Below are 22,599 nucleotides of genomic sequence, written 5' to 3'. Positions count from 1 at the left end.
TTTAGAAAATTAGCAAAAATATTAAAATTATTTTTAAGTGCTTAAAAAAAAATTAGAATATTTTTATGAATTTTATTATTTTTGTGATTTTTATGAGTTTTTAATTATTTTAAATATTTAAAAATAGGCTTAAAGTGAAGTTTTTATTTTAAACACCATTTTATTTTTATAAAATTCCCTAATCACAGAGAACTCCAAAAATAAGTTTTCATAATTTTTTTAGTTATATTTTGATCATTAAAAATCATTTTTAGAGAAAAAAAGATATTTAACTTGAAAAATCAATTTAGGACATCAAATGGACTCAAAATGCTTTAAAATTTTTATGGGGAGTTCTCTGGATCTTAGAAAATAGTGGAGATTAAAAAACAAGTCATTTTTATGTTTGTGTTTTCCAAAATTAATTACCTTCATGATTTAGGGTTTATGAAGATTAGGTGCATTTTAAATGACTTGACTCATGAGAAATTTTCCTAATCGTTCTCTGGTCATAGTAAACATTTCAAAATTTTCTTGGATTTTTCTAAACAACATGTTAATTATTATGATTAATTTAAGCAAATAATGTGCACTTGAAAAATATGGATCTCTGTCTAGAGGTCTCGGTCTCCTTGTGCACTTGAAAAATATGGATCTCTGTCTAGAGGTCTCCTTTGACTTTGGAAAAATCAGGGAGTGTTCCCCTTGACAGAAGCTACAATATGCCAAAAATTCAAGCCATGGTGAAATGTCTATATGCATGGAGAATCAAAAGACTCAAGACAGTGTTTAATTAATTAAAAATAAAACATGCATCAAATGGATTTTAAATTATTTCCACATTGTTCTCCTCTGTTCATTGAGCAAGAGAGTATTTTTATTTTATTTTTGTGATTTTTCTAAACCAAGATATGGATTTTTAAAGTTAGGGGTCATTTTCTGTTTTTTTTAATTCCATATTTATCTTTTTAAACGCGTGACGCTGACTGGATCCTAGGCAGCTACGAAGCTCCACGCGGCACGCTCCCATTTGACGTCGCCGTCCACGCTAACGGCCACGCGTCCCGCAGTTCATGTAAAAAAGCATTGTACGGCTTCATCTTGATCATCCATCTGATACATTCTCGATCGAACGATGATCCGTCATCATCCCCAATGACCTAGCCCGAGAACTGTCCATCTTCAAAGCTTGATATCTCCCTCATTTCACAACCAAATTGAATGAATTTTTTTTTAAATGCTCGTCTAGACTAGAGGAACATATCTATATGGTTAAGATGCTATGAAATTAAGCCCAAGCAAATGGAGAATCAAAAGAGGCTCGGGATGAGGAGGAGTTCAATACCTTTGCTCTGAGAAGGGAAACTTCAATCAGAGATGCTTGGCACGTTCGTTGGAGACCAAGGAGGCTAGGGATTAAACCTTTTGCTATGGTGTAAGGTTATGTATGAATTCGACCAAGCTCTATTTCAAGTGTTGATCAAAGTCTATGCTATGGGCTCTATGGAAAGGGGATTTGATGAGACTTTGTCTTCTTTCAGTGTTGTGAAGGTGTGGGTAAGTTTAATTTTAGTTTGGTGGACTGTGGAGGTGTAGTGGAGGTGTATTGAGCTCTGTCTTAGTTTTAGACAGAAGTTTGAGCTCAAAATTGAGCTTCCACAATGGGAATCAGTGAAGGAAGATGGTTGGATTGCACTGAGTAGGTCTCAAAGAAGCTCTATAAGTGATTTGGGAGGCTCTCTCTGAGAAAGTTTCAGCACTCCCTCCATGGCCGTGGAGGTGGGATTTTATGAAAATGGCTAAGGGGTGGCTGTCATGGCTAACTGAGGGGTGAAAAATGGTGCTTACGTGGAGGGCAAAGAGGCTCTAACATCTCATTTGGGTGAGGTGGCCTCCACGTTTGAATCTCGAGGTGTGATTTGGGCAAAATTTAAGAGGGGGTGACCCTCAGTTTTGGCTTCTTCGGCGACTAGGTCGGCCGGCCATGGCAAGGGGAGGTGGCTAGGAGCTCATGGAACCCAGGGAATATGTCACAACAAATTAATGGGCTTGAGCTTAGTTTTGGCAAAAAGAATCTTAAGCTTAGGCAATTTTGTCATGAAATCCCTTGATTTAAGGGACCATTGGTCCATGGCTTAGATTAGGTGGTTAGGTGAGTTTTTGCTCAGTCTTAGGGTCCAATTAATGGTTGTGGAGTCATTAATTTGATGGCTTTGGGGTGGTTAGGCTACATTTAGTGCATGGGTCCAAGTGGGTGCAAATGACCAAAACTTACTTTTGGGATAGGTTAGCCATGTCCTTGAGCCCAATTGATTAATGCACTTGGTTTATATGATTGCAATGAACATTTTTGGTGAAGGATTGAAGGGATTTTGAGTTCAATTGAAGGGTCAATTTGAAGTAATTTGAATATTGGTCATTTTGGGCATGTTGGGCTAAACTTGGGTCTAGATTGGGCTAGCCTTGGGCTAAGTCCAAAATGATGGTTGAAAATGGTCAATAGGAACCTCATGAAGAGTTTTAAACATAAATTGGGTGTCAATTTTGGGGTTAAGGCAATCAATTTGGTGAAATCTGGGGACATAGTCAATTTGGGGCAAAATTTAGGGCTTTTTTGGATTTGGGTCAAAATTAAATGGAATTGAGGATTCATCAAGACTAATTTATGGTAAGGTTTGATGTTTTGGAATGTTATAAAGAGTTTTTGTTTAGTAATGTTATAATTTTGATGTTTAGTAATGTTATAAAGAGTTTTTAACATAAATTGTGGCAAATTGAGTGGGCTATGGGTTCAATTTGATGAGATTAGTTCATGTGACCAAAAGTGGAGGTTTGGCTCAAATCAAAATTGGGCTCAATGCAACGGCCAATTAGGCTTTGATTTAGTATATTTTGGTCATATGAAGGGTTATTTGAGTTTAGGATTGAAATTGGGGGAGATTGGGGTCAAATTAATGGACATTTGAGTTGAATTTAGGGAGATTTGAGCCTTTAAAGGTAATTTGGGGGTTTTGGTCAAAGATGATCAAATTGGCCAAATTGGATTATGTTGTAGCTGAGAAAAATGAAATTGTGAATATTTGGAATATTTTGGAAATTTTTTGGATTTTTTGAAATTTTTGAAACCTTGGGCTAAGGAGGGGCATTTTGGTAATTTGACAATTTTTTTTGGTGATTTTGGGTAATTTGGGTGTTTTCAAAAGGTTTGAAATGATTTTTGAATAATTTTGGGTATTTTAGATAAATTTGGAAATTTTGACCAAATTTAGGGTTTTAAGGGTACTTAGGTAATTTGGGGGAGTTTAGGGGAAAGAGGTCAAACTGAGTATTTTGGATAAAATTGGGGAACTAACCACCAAAAGTAAGTCATGGACCAATGGAAACGCCATTTGGGTCCTCTATGTACTGGTCTTAGCTAAACCCTAGCCTAGGGCTAGTAGGTTTAGGAGACCATCTACATAAGTTTCCCAAAGGCTCAAGGGACCAAAGTCAGGAAATTTTGGGTTTAGGGTAGTGAGTGATTGTGAGTGAAGTGAATGCCTTAGCTCTAGACCAACACCCAAGGTCAACCCTAAGGTCAAATAGCCCTATAAGAACTCTTCTTGAGCTCCCCCATAATGACCCCACCTACTAAGTGTTAGAGGCTCGAACCAATATGTGGAACTTCAAGTTGAGTAAAGAAGAGTTTAAAATTTCTAATGGTGAAGGTGCCTTTCTATAGTTCTCTAAGATTAGTCAATAGAAATTCATATGACTAGACCTTAGGCTACTAAAGAGAAAGACAAGACCTCAACCAAAAATGAGGTCAACACAACTGCAAGACTTTTTTGTGTTCTTCTTCGAGCTTCCTTGGGATAGAGGAAGAGAAGAGCAAGCAGAAGTTCCTTGCAGCAGAAGGAAGAAAAAAGAAGAAGAAGATTGTTCTCCATTCGCTTCTTCTTGGTGGCTTGTGGCAAAAGACAAATTGGATTTATTCTCTTGTGAGTTTTTCTTCTTCGGTGTATCTTAGTGTAGAGAGAGAATAAGAGAGAGAGAGAAAGAGCAAGGAAGTGAGAAATCCCTCTTGTAAGTCGAGACGATCACTGGTGTAAATCGACTGGTGTTAATTCCTCAAGTAGTTAAATCATCTGCAACTCCGTGGACATAAGCAATTTCCCGAATCACATAAATCTATGTGTTCTATAATGTTAATGTTTTCTAGTATGAATTTTCTCGTTCTATTTCTTCGCTTCTTCAATGATCGTTCTTCTATTTTATATATATACCACAACAGTTGAATGACACCAAAGGTTTCTTATCAATAAGTTTTAAATGACAACTAATAAGGAAGTTCAAAACTCAGGGGATAAGGGGCAATTGCTTACGTCCCATGGTAAAAAAACAGAGATGTGTGTTGACTTACCCATTCTCTTAATAAGTAGAGATGTGTGTTGAACACTATGATTTATAAACATAATATATTAACATTAGTGGAGACCAGATAATTATTGATCATAGATGTCATAAGTAAAAAAAAAAATGATGTTATAATCAGCGTGGTCTTTCTGTTGATATGAGTGGATAAAAGGTTCAAAAAATAAGTTTCTAACATAAACAATCAAAATTAGATTTGGGTCCCTGATAGGGATCATGTGATAATTACTTGGAAATTATGATAGTCGCACAATGATGGGAGGGCTTAGTTGTTCATTAAATAGTGTAATCATATAGGTTTATATCATTAGATCATATCATTATTTAATATATATTATTTTATATAACTAGCCTTGTTAAATGTACAATATGAAGGTCATATGTATGATTTGGTAAAGAGTTGAATAACTAGATTTGCATTTTGGCTTACATAAATACCCTCAGAGTGCAAGCATGCATAACTAAAGTTAGAGTTTTAGAAGGCTTACCGCACATATACTTTTTTATGTTCATTATTTTTTTAGAACTAAAGACTGTATTCAAAAAATGGAGAGCTCCACTCAATTTAAAATAATTAATGCATGTAATCATTCATACTCTTATACAAATATATTAATTTAAGATATAATTTGCATAACTACATTCAAATCAGCCATGAAATAGGATCTTTGCGACATTCCAAAATTTCAAAATTTTCCAGACTAGCCGTTGTTGCCACGTGACCTCTTCGGCATTGGGATGGAATTCGAACTTTTGCAGCGCCTCCTTATTATCTGCCGTCAGCTTTCAAACATTCGACAAATCAGCACCGTTCATATCCTGTAGTTTCAAACCTTCACACTTGATTATTCACTATCCGAACGGCGAAAACCTAGGAAACTGATCAGCTCTTTGATCGGGAAGCAGAGATAGTTAAGGATTTCTCGACTTCGGATTCTACTATTCACTAAATCTTTCAGGTTATTATCTCTTTCCATCATCCGTTGATTTCTCAGCCCGATTTTCCCTTCTTCACGACTTCCTTTTTGTTGATCCTCATGTTTTCCATGTTTTCTCTTATCTGGAGTAAACTTAACAGAATGTCAAGGGAGTTTAAATTCTTCCAGGGGAACTCCGGGAAGAACCCTACCACCAACGCAAACAACGAGAATCTTCCACTAGAGCAGACCGTTTCATCTGCATCTCAGCAGGGTGCGGATCCATCAAGACTTCCGATCCCTCAAGACTTCCTTTTAGCGCCATTCAAGAACCCGAGCGAAACCCTAGGTTCGGGCTGGATCAAGAAACGCATTTAAGGAGAAAGAGCGAAAAAACCCCTTCCAAGAGGCAAGCGAAATGGTCGGATCAGTTCTTCCAGTCACGCACACCGAATAAATTGCCGGCGAGCAAGGTCAGGTTTGGATGGGTTCCGATTGTCGAACAGGCCGGATTGGCTTCTCCGGAGCGAAGGGAGTATTCGCTCCATCAGGGACAATTCCAGTTGCCGCCCCCACCACCTCTTATGGCAAACCATGCGCTGCGCTTCGGGAATGGTTACAGTGCTGCTACTCCTCGCTCTATAGCAACGGGTGGGAGAGCCTCATCGGTTCATTCTGGTACAAACTCGACGCAAAGCACGCCCACTAAGAGCGTTTCTAAGCCCATGATCAATGTGGTTAGCAACTCTCGTGCTCCACAGTGTTGTAGAACTGTCAAGGCTATGAATTTTTTGGTATCATCTAAAGGGATAACATTGTCATCTGCACCTCCACCAGTTCATGCATCAGTTGAAGTGCCACATTTTGAGCTCAAGGAGGATCCCTCCTTCTGGATGGATCACAATGTACAGGTACAAATTGCTTTTCTGGCCTCGTTTCAATAACCTCTTTTTTTTAATATATTTTTGAATTTTTTGTTGCAGGAAAAGGATTCTAGCTTATTAAGCTGTAAGGAAACTAAAACAATAGTAGGAATTAGGATACACGAATTATTGAAAATTGTCATTTGAACTTAACTAGTTCTTTTTTTGCATTACAGTTCCCTGTAATTTGATCAAAATTATTTTCTGTTCTCCATTGCTTGAAAGACAAAATGTATTTTCTATACAAGGAGTTACTGGGTTGATAACAAACTGGATACAATACAAAACAAGTTATTGATTGCAAAATGAAGTTCATAGAATACAAAACACAAAACTTTTATTTGAGTCCATTATGTTTAGAAGGTAGGGATTGATTCGTTGATAATACTGAACCCAAGTGTTTTATCTACGTAGGTAGTGATTCGGGTTCGTCCTATCAACATCGTAGAGAGAAGTCAACAAGGTTACAGTAGATGCATAAAGCAGGAAAGTGCACAAAGCATCACATGGATTGGACAACCAGAGACTCGATTTATGTTTGATTATATAGCTTGTGAAACTGTCAATCAGGTTTTCTACTAAATTTTTTCTTTTTTTTTCTTTTGTTGTGCAATTGTGGCCACTATATTCTCCATTTTTGGTATAAAACATTTGTGGTATACAGGAAATGCTATTTCGAGTGGCTGGACTTCCAATGGTTGAAAATTGCATGTCTGGATATAACAGCTGTGTGTTTGCTTATGGACAGGTACTATTCATAATATTTAGTATTAAAATTTCAATTGAAGCAGATAAAATATTGGAATTCCAATGTAAAATATTGGAATTCCAATGTTCATAAAATATTGGAATTCCAATGTTCTTACATATCTAACACCCAAACTTCAATTTTTACATATATGCCACATTACCTATGCATGAAAGGTTTATTTCACTTTTTAAAAGTCAAAATAGTGGTATTTTTTATGTGATATGATAGATTTGGATGTTATAAATGTAAAAAATTAAGTAGAGGTGTTAGAGCCAATTTGAAAACTCATAATATGTTATTGTTTATATTTTATTTGTGTGTTTGAGTCTCAATCTGCATGATTTTGATGCTATAGACTGGAAGTGGGAAGACACATACAATGCTTGGAGAGATTAATGATCTGGAAATCAGACCGAGTACAAACCGAGGAATGATACCAAGAATTTTTGAATTCTTGTTTGCACGGATTAAAGCGGTGAAATGCCTAAATATCACTGTCATTTTATCAATATATATTTTCTCGCTTACGTTTTTTTTCTCAATTTATAGGAGGAAGAGAGCAGGAGGGTTGATAAACTAAAATACACTTGCAAGTGTTCATTTTTGGAGATTTATAATGAACAAATTTTTGATCTTCTCAACCCAACCTCCACTAACTTGCTTGTAGGTTCTGACATATTTCAGTTTTTGTTTCCTGATTGTATTTCATTTATTTTTTTTCTTTTTGGTTCGTAATTGTATTTCGTTTTATTTTTTTTCCAACATTGAAATGTCTACCTTAATTTTTTTTCTATCTTTGAATTTTTTTTCCTTCTCTTTTTGTTGATCATTTTGCGGCATCACATTGTGATTGACAGATTCGAGAAGATCCGCGGAAGGGAGTTCATGTTGAAAACCTTTCTGAATTTGAAGTTGAAAATGTTTATGACACTTTGCAACTTCTTATTCAGGTACTTATTTACTTCTTGTTCAAATCTCATTGTAAAAAGTTCAGTAAAATGTAAGCCAACAATGTCTCAGGGTGCTACAAATAGGAAAGTAGCAGCAACAATGATGAATCGTGAAAGCAGTCGTTCTCATAGTGTATTCACTTGCACCATTGAGAGCAGGTGGCAAAAAGATTCAACAAGTACATTGCGTTTTGCAAGGTTGAACCTCGTAGATCTTGCAGGATCTGAAAGGTACTTTCTCGATATGTTTTTCTCTTGATTTATGAAGAGTCATCAAGTAACTATATTTTGATTAATTTTATGTCTCCTAAACAGGCAAAAAACATCTGGTGCTGAAGGGGATCGCTTAAAGGAGGCTTCAAACATTAATAAATCCTTATCAACACTTGGGTATGCAATATGCAGGATGCATTTATTTTTCTTTTATTTTGTACATAGAACTTTATTTATTTTTAATAATTAGCATTGTTTGAGAATTTATTGGATTTGCAGGCATGTAATAATGGTTTTAGCTGATTTAGCAAATGGATGGCAAAGACATGTTCCTTACAGAGATTCGAGACTGACATTTCTTCTTCAAGTCAGAATTAGTTTTGAGTTGACTGTGAACTAATTCCATGCAATTTTTCTGTTTTATTCATTGTTTTTTTCACTAATGTGTGTAATGTAGGATTCTCTTGGTGGAAATTCAAAAACAATGATCATTGCAAATGTCAGTCCTTCTATATGGTATGCAGTGTATTTTTTTTATAATTGTATCTATATTGTCCACTGCATGCGTGTCTATGCAATTTACATTTATCATTGTTACCTTGCAGCTCAACAAATGAAACATTGAGCACTCTTAAATTTGCCCAGCGTGCAAAAGTTATTCAGAACAATGTAGTGATTCTAATTGGTGCCTGATATTTTTTAGACCAATATTTTATTAGAATAAAATTTCTTGGTTCATATTTGATGCTTTATCGCTGCAAATTTAGGCTGTTGTGAATGAAAATGCTTCGGGTGATGTCTTCGCCTTACAACATCAAATACATTTGCTAAAGGTTTATGTAGAGCACATAACAAATTTATTATTTTCACAATTGGAAGTATTTTTTTTTCTTATGAATAAACAAAAGTTTAAAATTAATTGTATCAGGAGGAGTTGTCCATGCTCAAGCAGCAAAACATCTCGAGATCATTATCTTTTCGTACGACAACTCTTGAAAATGCTGATTATGATGCTTATTCTCCTAAAAAATTGACTGGAATTCTATCCGAGTTTAACCAGATCTCCGATAGTGAAGAATTGCAGGATGTTAGAGTTTTAAATAAACAGGTATGTTGCGCAATTCTTCGGACTTGCTACTGAATTTTGGTTTATTTTTGCTGAAGAAGTGCCTTTGTCCTCTTATGTGCATGGTAAAGAAATAATGTTAAAGAAATGATCATTTGTCCATAAATAGATGGAACACAATAGATTTGAAACTGTAAAAAAGAAACAAGAAAATGAGCTTATCTGCAACAACTTCCTGCCACAACTGTTGCGCAACAGCTTATTAATAAGTTGCAGTAGCCCCAAACAGACCCTAATACACATACAAAAAGTTTTTTAAATGTTTGTGCTTCATAGTTTATTATTAATGATATTCTTATTTTTTATATTTATTTTTAATATTTCATTTTCCTCTAATTTTGTTGGTGTATATACACATATTCTAGTATTACAAAGAATTAACATATGTTCATATAGCGCTTGCACATAAAATTTGTTATTTCAGATGACCTATATAGTATGAAAAATATCATTTTATATGCTAGCATCCTTTTCTAACACAACTCATGGTGTTATTTTTCTTCAATAAATTTGGTTGTAGTTGATAATATTGTGTGTGTAGAGTTAGGCTCTTATTTTCCTCCATCTGTTTTCTATGAAAATATACTCTTTGTTGCTTTGGCAGTTGAAATCATTTGAAGCATTGTTAGTTGGCGCATTTCGAAGAGAAAAAATAGCCGCCATTGCCATTAGGCAACTTGAAGCAGAAATTGAGCAGCTCAACCGCCTGGTGATCATTTTTAAATTGATAAGGATCAACCATTAACATGCTGAGGTTTTAATGCAGAACTAGTTTGGGTGTTAAAAGTTTGTTTCTCCATTTTTGTTGGCAGGTTCGTCAAAGAGAAGAAGACTCTCAATGTTCGAAAATGATGATCAAATTTCGAGAAGATAAAATTTATAGGATGGAAGCACTTTTGAATGGACTGATTCCATCAGAATCCTATCTACGTGAGGAGAATAATGCTTTATCTGAAGAAATAAAATTGCTTCGAACAAAGATTGATAGAAATCCTGAAGTAACTCGTTTTGCCTCGGAAAATATAAGACTCTTAGAAGAACTGAGGAAGTACGCCTTGTAGCTCTTGCTGAGGATGTAATCCTTTTGAACTGATTGACTCTCTTAATAAATAAATTTTTTATAGGTTTCAGGATTTCTATGACGAAGGAGAAAGAGGCCTTTTATTAACTGAATTATCTGAGTTGCGAAATCAGGTGAATGCAACTGGTTTAGATTATGTGACCTTGGTTACTTTGTTGCTATGAAACCTTTCCTTAAATTAACACAAGATATTGATGTTATTTACTTTTATGTTCAGTTTGCACAATTCCTTGATGGGAAACTAAAGTCTGACATCAATGCTCAGGTTCGTCTTTTTTTGCTTTAGATTTTGTTTTCCCTTGATTGCTTATCAATTAATGATTGAGTTCAATTTAGTGTTTTAGTTTTATCAAAAATAGAATATATCTTGTATAGACACTTAAATTCGATGGTCCTCTTGTGTTTTCCTATTCTACCTTCCTTCCATGTGCCTTGTGCTTTCGAGTGCATGCTGGATCTTTGGGTTTGCTTGTATCAACTTTGATGCTTGGCTGTGATCCTCTGTACACCCTCACTTGCACTGATTCTCATGCACTTTTGGCTTCATCTTCTCACTCTCTTTCAACAACAACTCATAATATTTGAATTTTTCTATACTCACACTTAAGTTGGGCCCATCATTCTCGATCCCTCAGGCTTTTAAAGTTGTCATTGTTCTCCTCTCCTATTTCTTTCCGGGTTTTAATGGATTTTTGCTCCTTGTCTTACTTTTGACATCATGCTTGTTCAATTCCTTTGAGTATGGATGGTGCTTTGATCTCCACCGCATGAATTAATAGCTAAAAGAGATCTAGTCTCACTAAATCAACTTCATTAATTAATTACTAACAAAGATCAAGTCTCACGGAATCAACATTGCCTAAGCCTTTAAACATTGGGCCTTCTCTTACACTTTAGGGACATTATAATAAATTGAGACTACTAGATTTTTTCATCTAGTCTGTATGTAGACTTGGAGTCTATTTGGGATAGCTTTCTACCTGCTTTCCGTTTCAGACCGCCGCCATAACTTTGTTTAAGGAATTGACTTTTTGCTGTTTTTATAAAATTTTTTGTCGGGAAGCTACTTTCTAAGAAGTTTCTTTCTCCACCCCAACTTTATAAACATTTTTATAAAAATTGCTGCCAACCCCGGACAAACCCTTTATGTTTTGCAAAACACCTATTGATTGCTTTTAAATTGAATTCCTAAGATAGAGCTAAGTTATTTGTAGCTTTAGAAGTAGATGTAGTGTACCAAATTGGTGGAACAAGGATTGCTTTTCCTTAATGGTGGAGGGTGATCTTTTGGGCGACACCAAAAATTTTGTTTGGCAAAAAGTTGGGTGGAATATTATTCACCTTTTGTTGATGTTAACTCAAATTCTCTTTCTCCTTTCAGGATCTTTGTTTGGCTTCTCCCGAAAAAGTGTCTTGTTCATGTAGCACAAAGCATGCTGAAGAAGTTTCGAATCTGGAACAAGAGCTAGACATACTAAAGACGATTATTGCAGTAGAGAAATCATCTCGCGTTGAGGCAGAAAAAAGAGCATTTCTTTCAGAAACTGAGCTAAGCATAACAAATGATAAGCTTCTGCAGATAAATAAGAGATATGATGCAACAACAGACAAATTGAAGGACACAAGGTCTGTCATTGAAGCCCTTGAATCCCAACAAATGCTTTCGATTAATGAACTTGAGGAACTGAGAGAGAATAACATTCGATTTGCGGATACTGTGAAGATACAGGAGCAACAGATCTCCACAATTAAGAAACAGCTTGCTTTGCGCATTGATGTTGGAAACAGAAAATCTATTATTGCTCATGAAATATTGAGAGAAGATTACTCTGAAAGTGAGTGTTCTTCTCCTTTTCAGGATAAACTGAAAAGAGTGCAAGCTTCTCTAGAAAAAGCTTGGAACCTGAACATGAGGTGTCAAAGTGACCAGGCATCTCACTCATCCAGTGAAAGAGAAATGGATGAAGTTCGTAGGCAAGTTGAAGCTGAAACTGCTGAAGTTATTGTCTACCTGCAAGAGGAGCTCACCACAGTTAATAAAATAGTTGATGAATGCAACAAAAATGAACTGGTGGCCAAACAACGCTTAATGGATCTTGAAAAGGAGAAAAAGGAGCAAGATGATAAACTCTATTTGTTAACTCTAGAAAATATAAGGCTTTCCAAATTAACTGAAGAGAAAGAACAAAATACGAGTTCAATCATGGAACATTGGGTGCAACTAGCCATTGAAATTTCAGATCTTCTTGAGAACGGAAAGACACAACTCGATAATGCCACTCATGAGGTAGCTTCTATTTCTGATATTTTCTCAAAGAAAAGTTGGATCACTGAGCAATTTGGAAAAATCATTATGGGAATCTCTAAAAGAGATTCTTTAATTGAAGAACTACAGAAGAATTTGGAAGATGTTTGTTATGTAAGGCATGATATGGAGTCAAAATTGATGACCTTGAGAGGAGCAATACTGGCTATTACTGAAGCACAACAGCAAGAAAATTCTGACAAAGAAAGCAGAATTCTCCATTTAACTTCACTATTGGTCGAGAAAACATCTATCATATCTGAATTAGAAGACAAAGTTGAGGATGCTGTAAGAAAAGTTAGGAAAGCTGAGATATGCGCTGCAATTTTTTTCATTATTGGGAAGAAATTATATGAGATAAATAAGATTCATCTTCAAGCATTGGATGAGGCCAACTTGCAGCTTAGAGAATCTGAAAGTACTATTCCGCAAAAAGATGACATCATACAAGGGCATGCTTCTTTACTCTCCATTGAAGGCAAAGGATGTCAAGATCAAAGAGCACAGGTAGAGCACAATTATCAACAAGCCAATTCTCTAGAACACTGGAAAGACGGTTGTTTAGATACCAGTTCGAAGAACGAGGAGGGAAAGATCACTACTCTAGATTCTTCTTGTGGTCTTGTAGAAGCAAAGATGAAGCTTCGAGAATTTCAAATGCAAATGAGTACACTGAAATCTTGTATGCATGAGTATGCTGATAACCAGGTAAGCTAATTCCCCTTTCCTTAATAAACAAGCGAATAAACCTGGATCACTGCTTTTACTTTTTTTGTTATTTCTTTTATTTATGACATTGATGGGTATTTTTTCTTTTTCAAGTAAATGAAATGAATTCTTCAAATTTTCTTACTTATAGTGTGACAATGTTGCAGTCCATGGTTCTTGATCAGAAAAAACATCTTTATGAGGATTATGAGGACCTGCAGAAAGAAATATGTTGCTTCAAACATGAAAATGATAAACTTGAATCTCATGTGTCTACCTTGACTGAGAAATTGATCCTTGTTGAAGAAAATAAAGCCATTGTTGCTAAGCAGCTTGAGAATCAGTTGATGGAGAATGAGGTGCTGAAATTAAGATTAATGGGGATGTCGATGATGCTCGAGGAACTCCGAAGCAAATATGTAGTGTGCAAAGAATCAGATAATATGAAAACCATAGCTATGGAGAGGTTAAAGAAAGAATTGCTTGATGCATGTATATTGATTGGGCAAAGAGAAGTTCTTGTTGAGGAGTTGCAGAAGGACATGTCCAGAATTGCACATGAGAAAGACGAATTTGAATCTGAGTCATACACTTTAAATGATAAGTTGATCCTTGTTGAAGAAAATAAAGTCATTGTTGCTGAGCAGCTGAAGAATCAGTTGATGGAGAATAAGGAGCTGAAATTAAGATTAATGGAGATGTCAATGGAGCTTGAGGAACTCCAAGGAAAATATGAAGTAGTATGCAAAGAATCAAATAATGTGAAAACAATCGCTTTGGAGAGGTTAAAGAAAGAATTGCTTGATGCAAGTATCTTGATTGGGCAAAGAGATGTTCTTGTTGAGGAGGTGCAGAAGGACATGTCCAGAATTGCACATGAGAAAGAAAAGTTTGAATTTGAGGCATACACTTTAAAAGAGAAGTTGAAATTAGCGAAATCCATTGCTAAAAAAAATGAAGCTGTGGAAACAGAATCTCCACAAAGGAAGCTATTGATGGAGAATGAGCAGCTGAAGCTACAATTAGAACATATGATAAGGATGCTTCATGAGGTGAAGACTCTTAATCAAAATCTACAAGAAGAGTTTGAGGATAAAATGAGTTCTGCAATTTTGCAAAAAAAGCTGCATGATTCGCTTAGCGAAAGAAGTAATGTTTTTGAGGAGTTCCAGAATGAGATGACAGTAAGCACACATTCGAAAGAACAACTTGAATCTCAGGTGTCTATTTTGAAAGAAAAGCTTAAATTGGCAGAATCCCTTGCTGTAGTAAATAAAGTTGTTGCAATAGAAGCCCGACAGGTGCAAATACCAAAAACTATGCACGTCTCAATGGTTTTTATTATATCTTTTCTCAATTGGCTATCTTTCACAATTTCACGCAGATTGCAGAAGAAAGAAGATCGTATGCTCAAGTCAAAGAAGAGGAGGTTAAGCTGTTAGAGAGATCAATTGAAGAGCTTGAATGCACAGTTAATGCATTGCAAGAACAGGCATTACATTACTGTTCTCTTCTTTAAATTCATTGTTGTCCTATGTAAAAATGCATTTCCATTTGAGTTTTCCATGGTTACTTCAGGTAAAAATTGTGAAAGGGGAAGCAGAAAGGCAAAGAATACAACGCAATGAGCTGGAAAAGGAAGAAGAGGCAAAAAGGTTTGGTTTAAAACTTAGCAATTTACTTTCAAGATTACAAGAATAGGAGATTACAAGAATAGGTAACCTAAGAGCACGACTAAACAAGGAAAAATTCTATTATAGATTGCAGTAAGCACCGAAATAATTTTTAAATCAAGGAAATAAACAAGAAACAAGCTTCCAATCACGCTAAAATCTGTTCTAAAATAGCCATACTAAGCTTGCCCTAAAATTGGATTGTCCTGTCCCACTGCGTGGAGTTCACTACATGAATCATTTTTCTTCATTTTGTCCTATTGAGTATTATATTTTCATTTAATTCTAATACATTAAGATAATTTTTATGCAACATGCCCAAGTCTTTTTGGATATATCTCAATCTTTCTTAACATTCAATTAAAATTCATTTAAAAAACATCAACTCTCCTAATAGGGCCATCATATGATGAATGTTTAATGTTACCAAACCATCTAAGGTGACTCTCTCTAATCTTGCTTTTCACTAAAGCTACTCCAACCTTTTCACGGATATATTAGCTTCGAATTTTTTCATTGTAAAGCCACTGATGGTAAACTCATGAGAATCCAACAGGACTCACACACATTTGGCTTGAAGCATTCCTCCAACCTACTGACAGTTTTAAATGAATATCCCTAGGTAGCCACTCATCCAAGAAATAAGAAAGAAATGCAGAAATGAACCAACAATCAAAAAATAGAGGATCTGATGATGTGAATGCCTTCTTGGATTCAGCGTTTGACTTAATGGCTTTTATGTTCATTGTAGTGACTCCTTGCCTCTTGATATCAATGTCCATGTCTTGGAATCACCTTCATCAATTATGGATCGTAAAATTTCTCCAACCCACTGACAAAAAATTCCATTAGACAAGAGGAGTTACTTGTTCAGTTACATGTTCAATAAATCTAGAAATAATCATTTGATTGTGAATGGAGAATAGTGACCTAGATAGAAGTTTTAGGGAATCCAGGAACCCATGTTTTTGTTGTTAACAAAGAGTTTGAGGGTGTGTTTGGGGCCGTGGTGCAGTGCCTGCTTTTTTGAAAGGTTGCAGATGAAATCTGTGTTGGTCCCACCATGGCTAGCTACCTGCGGTGGCTGCTAGAAAGCTGTGGTCTGATTTTTGTCAAAAAAAAAAATTTTTTTGTAACAACAACTGCAACTTCACAACTGGCTTATTCAAACAATTGTAGTTGCCCCAAACATAACTTGAGTCAATTTCACCACAGCTTCCCCTTCTCTCCTTACCAATTTTAAGCAATTAGAAATAGAACTCAATCCCAAATTACTTCCCTCACTCTTTTAAGGATTTGATATAAATAGAATTGTATCCCTTCTAACCTCTAGGATCCTAAATCTTGAAATAGTCCCTATGAAAATAGCAAAAGAAAACATATTTTTACTTATTAAAACTTCTAAGAATGTGCATAATGTAAGTGAAAGTGTATATTATGCCCTCTTTTGGTTAGATTCATAGGCTTTTTCGTCTTAATATCTTGTATTAAAAGTTGTCGTTGCAAGTTGTCGCTAATGATGAATTTTTATTTCCTTGCAGGCAACTTAAGGAAAACCTATCTGAACTAGAGAATGCTCAAAATAGTATTCAACTTCTCCGAAAGGAGGCAACAGAAAAAGAACTAGAGGTTTGTAATTTTGTTTGTTAGGCTTAACATAATCTTTGTGCATAATGAGAAGATGAAAGATCCCTAAATTGTAAAAGATAATAAAGTAAAGCTTTGAAATTTTAATTTCTATTACATTCATTGTTTTTAAATATAATCATTATTTTTTTATTGTTTTCTTAATGACTCCTAAATTATTGGAAATAGCATATAGAAGTTATTTATCTTTAAGTTTTATTATAGAATTTTAGATTTAAGATTAGTGAACCTAGTTTGCATTTATTAAATATGCATGTAATTACCAAGAACAACAGCAACAAGCCTTTGTCCCACTTAGTGGAGTCCACAACATGAATCTTTTTTCTTGTCCTATTGAGTATTATATTTTCATTTAATTCTAATACATTAAGATAATTTTTTATGCAACATGCTGAAGACTTTTTTGATCTATCTCAATCTTTCTTAGCATAAGTCAATTGAAACATCAACTCTCCTAATAGAGTCATCATATGATCAATATTTAATGTGACCAAACCATCTAATACAACTCTCTCTAATCTTATTTTTCACTAAAGCTACTCCAACCCTTTCACGTATATATTTGTTTCACATTTTGTCAATGTAAAGCCGCTCATCCACCTAAAACATTCTCATCTAGGCAACACTTTATGCTTCTCTTTTACAAGTCAACATTTTGTGCCATAAAGCGTTGCGGATCTTACCATCATCTTATTATCTTTTTCTTTAATTCTCATCTAGGCAACACTTTATGCTTCTCTTTTACAAGTCAACATTTTGCGCCATAAAGCGTTGCGGATCTTACCATCATCTTATAATTTTTTTCTTTACTTCTAAGCGGTATTTTGCTATCACACAATATACCAAATATATTCTTCCACTTCAACCATCAAACTTGAATTCTACTAATAACATCACCATCTATATATTATCATCTATATCCCCATCTATATCACCATTACTTTGAACAATAAACCCGAGATATCTAAAACATTCACACATTTTATTGACTTACTCGTCAATTGTTACAATCCCCCTGCCAGATCTACTATTACTAAAATTATATTCCATGCATTCAATTTTAGATCTACTCAAAGGAAAGCCTTTAGATTCTGAAGTTGACAAGCTTTTTTTTCTTTAAACTCTCTCCCTAGTTTTATCTACTAGAAGGATATCATTAGCAAAAAGCATACACGAGGGCACATTCTTCTGTAAATATCCATAACTAAAACAAAAAGATGTAAGCTTAAAGTCGATTCCTAATGTAAACCAACTGAAATAAGAAAATACTTGAATTTCGTGATTTTTTATTTGCATGCAATTACTCCTAAATTAAATATATGGCGTTTGTTTTGGCATATACTTGAATTTCTTTTTCATGGGTAATATTTAATTTTTCAGATTTTTTATACCCACCAATCATGTTGGGTTTTATTATCATTATATGCTTTATCCCAATTATTTGGTGTGCACTTTTAAATCTTTATTTATTTATTTATTTATTTATTTATATTTATTTTTCGTTGAGGTGTTAAACTTATTCTTCACAAATCATTTTGAAAATTTGATCATTTACCTTAAGTCACTTCTTAAAATTAAATTCTTTAAAAGTAATTTATCTACTTCTCTAATTGATATATTTTACATTTTTCTTTGCATATATCCAAACTATGAAGCACGGATACTTCTAAATGTGCCTTTTGTGCCCATGTCCAACCCAAATATAGCTTTGACACGTTTGTCACCTTCAGAACTATATTGGGATCATTTCATATTAAAACTAAGATCCAACTCGTTTTGAAAACGGTCAAACATTTGCAAAAACTGGAAAGTATACACGTGTGGAAGGAAAATAAATATTGTTACATAATGTATTGCTGTGAAATTTAATCTCGTCGGTTTCGTGTTTATGCATCAGCATAACCCAAATGTTTTTCTCCTCCCAAGAGCATTTTGAAATCCTTCTATACTCCATGTTTGATACAATGCAAAATATCAACATCAACAAAGGCCTAGATCAAAATGTCTTTATTGTATTAAAAATTATTCAAACATCACTCATTTTATAAAATAGAAGCATCAAAATTATAGAGAAAGGATGCTCATGATTGAATTGATTGAACATGACAAAAAAAAATGGTCAATGTATACGACATTGTGCAAGTGCAGTTCAAATGCATTGCATAAATAAAATTTATCAAAAACTCACTCTCGCAAAACAAGTCATATTGACACATTCATAATTTTGAAAATTGCCAGAAATGACATTTATATTACCCAAATCACCTCCCAAGAATAAAATAATTGATTGTACTTATGATAAGGATGAAATTTCAACATCCCTGAGTGAAAAAATTGTTTACAGGAGAGGAATATAGCATATTAAATTTGTCCAATATTTAATCTATTTCAATTTAATAAAAAAAAATCAAATCCTATAAATGTCTAGCCCTTATGCAGCTGCCCGTGCCTGTATTACTTTCAATTTTCAGCTCCCATACCCTACTAGAGCATTAAGTGTCGTCCAACTCACATTCAACCCCCCATTGATTCCGTCTCCCTATGCCTACCCTTTGCCCCTCCCAGCATCCGCTTCACTCTCTCTCATTCATATACTCGTGATATTTTGTTCTCTTTTTAATTCGCACAGTTTAAACTCTGAAATGACGGTCTTCTATATAATAGTCAATGGAGTTATGTTGGTGCTTTAGTAGCTATTTATATCCACTTATTACATATTGACTGATACTTATTTCACAGTTTTTATCTAAGATAGTGAAGTTCAAGATGAGATTTTGGTACTCATGCTTAAAAGAACTAAGCCTGCAATACATTAATAAGATAACATGTGATAACTTTACATTTTTTGTTTCGTTCAGTATTTTGGTCATGTTTTTGAGTTTTGAGCTGTAACTTGTATGGGGTATAACATGAGTAATTGAGCCCCTAAAATAGTGATTCTTACTGCTCTTAGTTGGGTTTGTTGGCTAATAACATGAGGAATTATAGCTTATTGAACCATGTACTTCTCTGGTTGCTCAGCTTGTCCAGTGCAAATCAATAATATCAGAACTGAACTTGCATGCAGAGGCACAAGCAAGTGAATATAACCGGAAGGTACCCCATCACCTTACCTTTTTCTCAGCTAAATTCATGACGATTTTGGTACTTTGTGTGTTTCAGTAATTTGCCAAAATCACAGAGTGAACTACCTTGCATTTACTGTTTTATCGAGAAAGGGCCAAAATTGTCCCTAGCTCTTTGCAGGGGGATCATTTTGATCTCAGAGTTTATAAAAATGTCAATTTAATCCCAGACTGTTTTAATATGGGTTGAAAATATTCTCTAGATAGGACTACTTGACTTGGGACGTCCCCTCGTAGATGCGGGAAGCGGGTGTGGGAACTTCCTGCCCAAGTGCAGGTCCAGGGGATCGCTCCAAGCTTCCAAATGGATTGAGCGGCCAAGCGATCTTCCTTTTCACATCTCTCGCTTGGATCGAGCGCTTGGAAAAGGGCACAATGCCGTCAGGGCCTCTCCTTGCTTTTCTACATCTTCTTAGTTTGACAATATTTTTAGGGCTGTTTTTTTAATATTTCTAGACTCCTCACCCCTTCCTTTTGTGTGGGAGTTTCCTTCTTTATCTCTTTCTTTCCTTCTTCATGTAAGAGTCCATTTAGTTATTGTTCTCAGAGTTAAGAAGCAGTTTTTGGTGTGTGTTGATTTTAGATTCTTGTGTGGAGTCATTTTCACCGTTGTAGGTTGTATCCGATGAGGGGTGGTGCTCCGACTATATCCTACTTCAAGGTGGGGTGATGTATCTTTCTCCCTTTTTGGCTATCCAGTCCTTCTCCCTCTATTTAGTTATTGTTCTCAGAGTTGGAAAGTAATTTTGGGTGTGTGTTGAATTTAGATTCTTGTGTGGAGTCCTTTTTCCCTTTGTGGGTTGTATCCGAGGAGGTGGTGGTGCTCCGGCTATATGCTACCCCAAGGTGGTGATGTATCCTCCTTCTTTGTTGGTTATCCAGTCCCTATAGCCTCCGCTCTCTCCTAATCCCCTTCCCCAGCCTCTACCGTTCCATCCTCCTGCATTTTACCTTGTTGTCTCTGCAATTGTGCACCGCCCCCTTGCTACCATCAGCATTCCCTTGTTGCCACCACCCTTGCCAACCATCCCAATCCACCTAACCCGACCTCCACCGCTTTTGGGATGCACTTTTGAAGTGTCCGTTTGTGTCATCCTATGTGTCGGTCAAGTTATTTTCAGTTTGTGTGTGTTTTAACCCAATCCTTATATCAATAAAAGTTTACTTACATGTTTAATGTGGTTTGGGGCTTTCTCTTCTGGTATCACTACTTTAGCCCTAATTTAATGAGTTTGGGGATTAATTGGACACTTCAACTCTGGGATTAAAATAAACCCATGTAAAAGTCAAGGGGTACTAGTTTAGCACTTCTTTATCATCTTTGATAATTCCTCTTCCATATGCAGTTTAAAGAGCTGGAGGGGATGGCTTTCCAACTCAAAACTGAGCTCGCAACCCTCGTAATCTCCAACACTGCAAATCCAACATTAACGAAATCTGAAAAAGGCGCAGCAAAAAGTAGAGGCTCTGGTTCTCCTTTTAAATGTATAGTGGGACTAGCACAGCAAATCAACACCGAGAAGGATGAAGAGTTGACTGTGGCAAGATGCAAGATTGAAGAACTCGAAGCTTTAGCTGCAAGCCGACAAAACCAGGTACCTCTCAGTTATTTGTAATTTGTATTTTTACACCCGACTTATTTAGCTATTCCCAATAATTTGTGTTTTTACTTGCTGGTTTTTGTGTATTACAACCAGATTTTTATGTTGAATATTCGCTTAGCAGCAGCTGAGAGCATGACCCATGATGTTCTTCGAGATTTACTGGGAATCAAGTTGGATATGACAAAATACTCAGTGAGATCAGTCTTTAATTGAATTCTTTAAACATCCTTTTTTTTTTGCATCTGGTTTTAGTTTACTCATATTTGTTGAAACATTTTTATTTTATTATGTTGCTGCAGAAGATGAATGGAGGATCTCATTCAGATGATTCAATGAAAGAAAAGGTTTGTGTGCTGGCTTTTTTATACAAAACATAAAAATGTAAATGTTATTCTTATGTTAAATATTTTACTTTGAGAAGGATAAGGAGTTGGGAGAGCTGAAAAGTAAAGTTGATGAATTTGTTGAAGAGAGAAAAAGGTGGACTTTTTAGCACATCTTGCCATCGTGATTGACTTATATACTTTCATTCCACTTGGAGCTAAAGCATACAAGTTTTTTTTTTTTTTTTTTTGTGCATATTTTAGCTTGCTTGAAGAAATAAATAGAAGACACGAAGAATTAATTGCTGCGCAAATTAGGTTGGGGAAGCTCGAGGAGAATGAGAAATTTTTATCTACTGAAAATGAACTATTGAAGGTTCTACTTCATCATCTTTTGTTTTTTTACTGATTTTAATTATTTAATCTTTACATTTATCATTACTTCTTGAATGTTTTATAGGCTGATAATGCCAAATACAAGAACATTGTCATGGAACTTGAGGAGGAATTAGAAAAATTTTCTATGCAGCTGAATATGCAATAACCTACTCCGTGCTAAAGGTGAGTTTATTGGAATTACAGAACGTTGCTGGATAACATATTCAGATGTTGTTCTATTTTTCTTGCTGTAAAAACATAGATATATATTATTTATAGAATTTTTTTTATTAATTAGTATATTATTCTTAATATTATAATTATGTTTGATCACTTTAATAGAAATTTAAAATGAAATTAAACGATGCCATGCAAATTCACTTGTTTGCATTTGCAGGTTGTTGCATTAGACTTGTAAAGGAGCTGAAGCAGCGCAAGTGATGTTTTTAGCCATGAAGAGGCTCTAACCTATATATATATATA

At 35.1% G+C, this 22,599-nt stretch overlaps 1 protein-coding gene across 1 annotated transcript; it reads left to right on the top strand.

Moving 5' to 3' along the window:
- The first annotated feature begins 5,617 nt into the window (after positions 1 to 5,617).
- Positions 5,618 to 22,590, top strand: LOC110033150 (kinesin-like protein KIN-12F). Its single transcript, XM_020737041.1, has 26 exons — positions 5,618 to 6,220; positions 6,647 to 6,802; positions 6,897 to 6,980; positions 7,339 to 7,458; positions 7,533 to 7,646; positions 7,841 to 7,933; positions 8,004 to 8,164; positions 8,249 to 8,323; positions 8,426 to 8,513; positions 8,604 to 8,662; positions 8,752 to 8,815; positions 8,914 to 8,979; positions 9,075 to 9,254; positions 9,877 to 9,981; positions 10,085 to 10,320; positions 10,397 to 10,466; positions 10,571 to 10,618; positions 11,735 to 13,366; positions 19,708 to 19,782; positions 21,158 to 21,406; positions 21,509 to 21,607; positions 21,715 to 21,759; positions 21,837 to 21,895; positions 22,003 to 22,114; positions 22,199 to 22,299; positions 22,514 to 22,590. The coding sequence occupies exons 1-25, from the start codon at positions 5,894 to 5,896 to the stop codon at positions 22,280 to 22,282; spliced, it is 4,401 nt and encodes a 1,466-aa protein (XP_020592700.1). The 5' UTR covers positions 5,618 to 5,893; the 3' UTR covers positions 22,283 to 22,299; positions 22,514 to 22,590.
- Positions 22,591 to 22,599: the final 9 nt, after the last annotated feature.

This window comes from Phalaenopsis equestris, unplaced genomic scaffold, assembly GCF_001263595.1.
Source record: "Phalaenopsis equestris unplaced genomic scaffold, ASM126359v1 Scaffold001098, whole genome shotgun sequence".
Classification (NCBI taxonomy): Eukaryota; Viridiplantae; Streptophyta; class Magnoliopsida; order Asparagales; family Orchidaceae; genus Phalaenopsis; species Phalaenopsis equestris.
Note: the sequence above shows the minus strand (reverse complement) of the source record. Positions and strands in the feature narration are given on the sequence as shown.

What these genes read in the sequence shown, in the direction of transcription:
- LOC110033150 (XM_020737041.1), top strand. Translation starts at nt 5,894, where the DNA reads ATGGCAAACCATGCGCTGCGCTTCGGGAATGGTTACAGTGCTGCTACT. An exon ending in GACTGACATTTCTTCTTCAA is followed by an intron (nt 8,514 to 8,603) that starts GTCAGAATTAGT and finishes TGTGTAATGTAG; the next exon opens with GATTCTCTTGGTGGAAATTC. An exon ending in TTAGAGTTTTAAATAAACAG is followed by an intron (nt 9,255 to 9,876) that starts GTATGTTGCGCA and finishes TTGCTTTGGCAG; the next exon opens with TTGAAATCATTTGAAGCATT.